This window comes from Diadema setosum, chromosome 15 (genome assembly GCF_964275005.1).
Source record: "Diadema setosum chromosome 15, eeDiaSeto1, whole genome shotgun sequence".
NCBI classification, from domain to species: Eukaryota; Metazoa; Echinodermata; class Echinoidea; order Diadematoida; family Diadematidae; genus Diadema; species Diadema setosum.
In genome coordinates this window covers 22,867,058-22,873,345 of record NC_092699.1, presented here as the reverse complement: position 1 = coordinate 22,873,345, position 6,288 = coordinate 22,867,058, and the positions used below count along the sequence as shown (strand labels likewise).

The window sequence follows — 6,288 nt, the reverse complement described above, 5'->3', positions numbered from 1 at the left end:
CCATCCGCAGAATATCCCCTCCTCAATTTTGGCTGGTACCGCTTGGAGATGTCGGGCTGCTCCCTGTTTGTCCAAGACCTGGTACTGAAGAGCCCTCCACTGGGCACGCCACCCTTGATTACGTAAGTGTTACGACGTCATAGAAGCTCCTCAGTCTATTTTAGTTTCTTGTCATGTTGACTTAAACGGAGTGAAAGTTTGTCGACTCATCGCCACACCCATAGAATCCACAGCGTCCTCTTCTTTTTTCATAGTTTTCACTTGTTGTACTTCAAACTTGCGAGCAAGCGACATACGTGACGCTGCCTTTTTATCTTCTTAGCCTCAAATAAACGGTTCTCTCCGTGGGACACTCCATCACTTGGACCAGATCACTTTGCCCAGACCAGTCGCAGGGCTTCACAGAAAAATCATGCGCGTGATCGCTGCCGTGTTCGTTCTGGCTCTGGCCGGGGTCGCTTCGGCCCAGGTCATCGGCTTCGGCGGGTGTCCCGAAGTTCGTGTCATGCGAGACTTCAACATCGAGGCCTACCTGGGTAAGTGGTACGAGATCGCCAGGTTTTACGCCGTCTTCGAAGAGGGACTGTCGTGTATCTCAGCCGAGTACAAAATGGGCGATGGATTCATCATCGTCAACAACACGGGTGTCATGAGGAACAGGCAACCCATCTCTTTCATCGGCGAGGCAAGAGCGCCGGACTGGCAGGAACCAGGAAAACTCTCCGTCAGATTCTTCTCCTGTAAGTTCCCTAGGCCGTGAGTTGTATCTATATTTCTTTTTTTTTTTTTTTTTTTGTTATGACGATGATATAATAATGTTGATAGATATACATGGTCTTCTTTTCCAGGATACAGTGTAGCTTCTCCATATTCTGCTCTAACAGAGAGCCATAGTTACTACCCCAGTATTGCCAGGTTATGAACGGCACCCATCAGGTAAAACATTTTTAGTCCAAAATGAACGCACAAAGTAGGCTTCAATCCCGACCATCTATCAAAAAAAAAGTAATAATAATAATGATTATCTATGTCTTATCCACTCTAGTCCTACTGTGATGCTCGCATAAATCATCACGCACGCATTTCATTAGTATTTGCATTGGAAACGATTTAAAAAGGGCGCATCTTTTGGGATAATCAGAAACGGATGATAAGAATAAACAGAGATGAGTACAATGAAGGGGTGGATGACTGGGGTATGCAATGAAGAGTGGTCCCCTTTGTCACCCGAGTCAAACTCTGCTTTCATATGAAGATGACTTAGTGCATTTCCAATCATTTAGTTTCATAACCTTTTTTTTTAAATGTCCCCTCTGCATAAACGATGTATACACATACATTTTGACACACCTTTATATGTCTCATACAATTTTCCTTCGATTGTACTACATAATTTATTATAATGTGTACCAATGCATATCAACAATTTTATGATTATTCTACAATTTCTGTAATTTTGTTGTATGAAAATGCAAGACAGAAATAAACTTAAGCTGAACTTTTGTGTGTCATATTTTCTTACTTCATAAGGACTTTATTTGTATAATTTCAGTAAATGATACAATCAATATTTCATAATATAAAGTTCACTAACTGTAGAAAGAAATTGTGATCACAAGGTATAGAAATTGTAAACTATAACTTAGAATAAAAGTATAATTAACATACAGACTAATTGATCTTGCATTATAAAGGAGCAAAGATAGGTAAAAAAACAGATTCAGAAAGCGCAGATGTCCGCCATATTAAGCAAAGCTTGAATGCATGGTCGGCCGGAATGGCGTTTCATTGTAATGTGATTGAAATTATGATAATATTTCTCTTGTCATTTGTATGGGATGTAACACGCTGAAAGAACTAAAGAGATAACTGTCTTTAATGATAATAATAATAATAATAATAATAATAATAATAATAATAATAATAATAATGATAATGATGATAATAACGTAAGGAGAAAAAGAAGAAGAAAATCAGTTATTTCAAAGCGCACGTGAAAAAACTCAGTATCGAAAGTGTCTTAGAGTAAGTAGAAAATGGCAACATAAAGTGTGTTTTTTTTTTTACTTTGCTTTATTTGTGTTTTTGCAAGGCTTAGAATTACAATGTCAACTCATTAAGAAGACTAAATAACACTTCCTTTACGTAAAAAAATTGTCAAATCGAAAAACGACATTTATGCCATACATAGACAAAGACAAAGACAAGAAAAGGCAAATGCAAAGACAATTAATTTTGAGTTGTCAATGACGATGGTCATATTCCATCGGCTTTTAAGTAGGCCCTATGCCGTGTTATTGAAACAATCAAACTTTGTGGAGAGGCGTTTGCACACTCATGTCAGGGTACATCTTTCTGAGAAATTCATTTTTTCCCCATTTTTCTTCGGATATAGACATGAATTTCTCACATGTCCATAATCTTTACTTGCAATTCGTGTAAGTTTACTTGTTACGGCTTTGTTACAGGAGCCAAAATTTTGTTCTCATGTAAGCGTTATGTAGGAGAGTGTATAGATATATTATATATTACTTTGTATATTACTTTCTATAATAGAAAGTAATACTGTATATAGAAAAGTAATATACTTTCTTTTTGTATATTACTCTCCATATTAATTTGTATTGGAATTAAAATCATTTGAATGGAATTGAAAGAAAGTACGTGTTCCTGGTAGATCTCCGTCAATTTCTGTTGCAATATTTTTTTATTCATTCATCTATTTGTATTTTTATTTTTGTAAAAAGATTTTTAAAGATACCCATCAAAGCACTAGAAGTAATATGTATCGTTCAATTTCTTGTTATCTTAATGTTATCATACAGACGGAGGATCTGGAGACTACTGGGTCCTGGATACAGACTACCGTCGCTACGCTCTGGTGCACTCTTGCTCCGAGTTCTTCTGGGGCTTCATGAACATCCAGAACAACTGGGTATTGGCGAGGGACACGGATGTGAGTGAAGAGGAACTGGGACGTTACTACCGCCTCTTTGCTGCTCAGGGCATCAACGTGAACAAGATGATCTTGAGCAACCAGGCCAACTGCCGAAGAGACGTCGGTCCAACCGATGGCCCCGACAGACCGATGAGAACCGACGAACCCATGAGATCCGATGGACCAATGAGATCCGACAGGCCCATGAGAACCGATGGTCCGATGAGATCCGATGACCCCATGAGATCCGACAGGCCCATGAGATCCGATGAACCAATGAGATCCGACAGCCCCATGAGATCCGATGACCCAATGAGATCCGACAGGCCTATGAGATCCGATGAACCAATGAGATCCGATGACCCTATGAGATCTGAAGGACCTATGAGATCTGAAGGACCTATGAGATCCGACAGGCCCATATGAGATCCGATGGCCCATGAGGTCTAATTCGCTTATAGTCGATCCGACAGACCTGTTCTACCTGGCATGTAAATACCAAATTACTCCAGATGGTTATGACACATTTGTGCAGGCTCACTCACAGATCAGCAGTTAATATCATTGTTATGGTTCATTAGACAATCTATTGCAGTGCTTTCTCATTTGCATTCGTAATCTTAATTCTCCACATGACTCTGAACCATGCATTATCTGAACGCCGTGTCGGTTAGATGTCGACTCGGCTGAATCTGTTGTTCCGAAAACCCACGCTACAACTTATAGATATTGTTGCATATTGGGACGAAATCAAGAGAAAAGTCAATCGGGACAGAGTCTAACCTCCTTACCCAACCTAACTGGATACAAAAATGAAACCCTCACATTACGCATTATAGCAATAATTCAGCTTTGATTATACAAATCTATAGTTCTTATAACTACCCTTATCTGTAGATCTATGAGATCAAATCAGTGATTGATACGGGAAAATATCTTCATCCAGATTTGAAATAAAGAAACTTTTATTACTTATGAGTACATTGTACCTACTTTAATTCACAATGTAGCTGTCATGGTTGTGTTTTATTAAGAAAAAAAAATCAAGAACAAGAAAGAGTTTAATTGACCCCTTGTCTGAAGTCTATAAACATGTGTCTTTGGCTTCATTGTTGATATCCTGTGTGAAAGTTTGAGAGTATCACCATTATTCTGATAAAGTCGATAGTTTAGGTGCTTTTTCAGGTCAGTACGCCGTGGCATATGTATCAAGGCAGCTGTACAGACTCGAATCTAGCGTGGCGAACGCAGTTCTCAGTATGCACAGTAAAATAAAAATAAACAAGGAAGGTTAAAACATACAAACATACAAACCTTGATATGTCTGTGCAAAGGAACGAAAGAGAAAATGTGAGATAATAATCTATTGACATGCAATCTAAAGCTGATGTTGTCTGTGTCCACCATAATGACATATGAAATAATAATCTGTAAAAGTGGAAATATTCGCGGTGTTGAAATTTTCGCGCATTTCGCGCAACCAGAAACTAGCGCGAAAATAAAGACACGCGAATATTTTTGCTTGCCATACGTTCCTGTGCGTGATGTCTTGATTCCGCGGAATTAAAAACACGCGAAACTCTTCTGACCCGGCCTAGCGCGAAAAATTAGTCGCGCGAAAATATCCACTTTTATAAGTACCAGAGAACGGCATAGTGGATCACAAGCAGGCATTACGGTCCATTCAATGTACATATACTATGCATACATATGTGCACACATACATGTATACAGGGAGGTGAGACACCTCCCTGATGTATATTACATATGTGTGCATGCATGCATCCATACATACAAACATATATCACATACAAACAGACAAACATACATTGTGTACACCTTCGTACTTATACATACATACAGATAGACGAACAGGCAGAGACCGCAGAGAGGAAGAGAGAGGAAGGGGAGAAAACTGAGTAAATGGGTATGCTTGTGTGTGTGTGTTTGTGTGTGTGTGTTGGTGTGTGTGTGTGTGTGTGTGTGTGTGTGTTTGTGTACGTTTACATGGTATATTTCATGAATGGAAGTGAATGAATATCATTAAAAATAGTGTATGATGAGATGTGATGGCAAGTACTTCAGAAAACCTCGTCCGCACTCTGTCATTTTCCCCCTATAACTCAATTTGTCTGCACTCAAAAAGATGTAACTCAAGTGCTCTTTCTTAATGCAATATATATATATATATATATATATATATATATATATATATATATATATATATATATATATATATACATATATATACTAGCTTGGATGACGTAGAAGAAGAAGAAGAAGAAGAAGAAGAAGAAAGCGAGTGATGAAGGCTGCAGACACCTTATGGTAAATATAGAGGGCGCTGTCAATTTTGCGACGAACTCCCTCAAGCAAATAATCTTCAGAAATGGACCCTCGTGTTAAAAAAAAAAGATAAAAGTACACAAATTCATGTTAGATAATCCATTCTTTACTACATAGTTTGGCTTTTGATATCTTCACTAACGCAACGATGAAGGCTGCAGACAACTTATGGTAAATGGGAGGGCGCTATTAATTTTGCGACAAACTCCCTCAAGCTAAGAATCTTCAGAAACGGACCCTCGTGTGGAAAAAATAAAAGTACACAAATTCATGTTAGATAATATCTATATAACACAGCTTGCGTTTTGATTATCTTCACTAATGCAACAAAGAAACATATATTATGTAGCTCTGAAGTAATGGGCGAAACGTCTCAATCGTTTTGACACCCTATAGGCAAACACAAAGAAGTTAAAGGGTAAGATCAGATCTTATCGACTCATGACATTGTTAGTTATGACAACAGTCATCGGATGTGCCATAATGGCATGATGTTACGAAAGATTGTAGACGGAATCATGACTGAAATATATCATTTCATGATAATGATAGGCCCTACAAAATGGTGATAGCAGGGAGGCTTCGTGTATAGAGCGTAATTAAAGGCGGTATACAAACACCATAGAGGGGAATGGGACAAAGAGAGAAAGAGGAAAATCATTTTATCACGATAAGATGTATCGTGATTTAGGATTAAGACCAATATAGTCTCCATGTGCATCACAATTATTACAAATCGTTTCTTAAACCATTTTCATTAAATCAAATCATTTGTACCATAAGTCAAACCTATAATTGTAAAGCAGTATCATTATTATTATTATGATGATGATCATGATCATGATCATGATCATCATCATCATCATCTACTAAATAAATGCATATTTTTTCTTTAGGTACCACATGCGCAAAGATGGCAGAATCCCTTTTCACCACGCCCTACCTCTCTCATTGCTATCTTTTTTTCTCTTTTCCTTTTTTTTTTTCTCTCTCTCTCTCTTTTT

The 6,288-nt window shown here is 38.0% G+C and overlaps 1 protein-coding gene across 1 annotated transcript; it reads left to right on the top strand.

Annotated features, from left to right (window-relative positions):
- The first annotated feature begins 412 nt into the window (after positions 1–412).
- LOC140238595 (apolipoprotein D-like) lies at positions 413–3,364 on the top strand. The gene is made up of 2 exons (XM_072318496.1): positions 413–740; positions 2,826–3,364. The coding sequence occupies exons 1-2, from the start codon at positions 413–415 to the stop codon at positions 3,362–3,364; spliced, it is 867 nt and encodes a 288-aa protein (XP_072174597.1).
- The last annotated feature ends 2,924 nt before the right edge of the window (positions 3,365–6,288 follow it).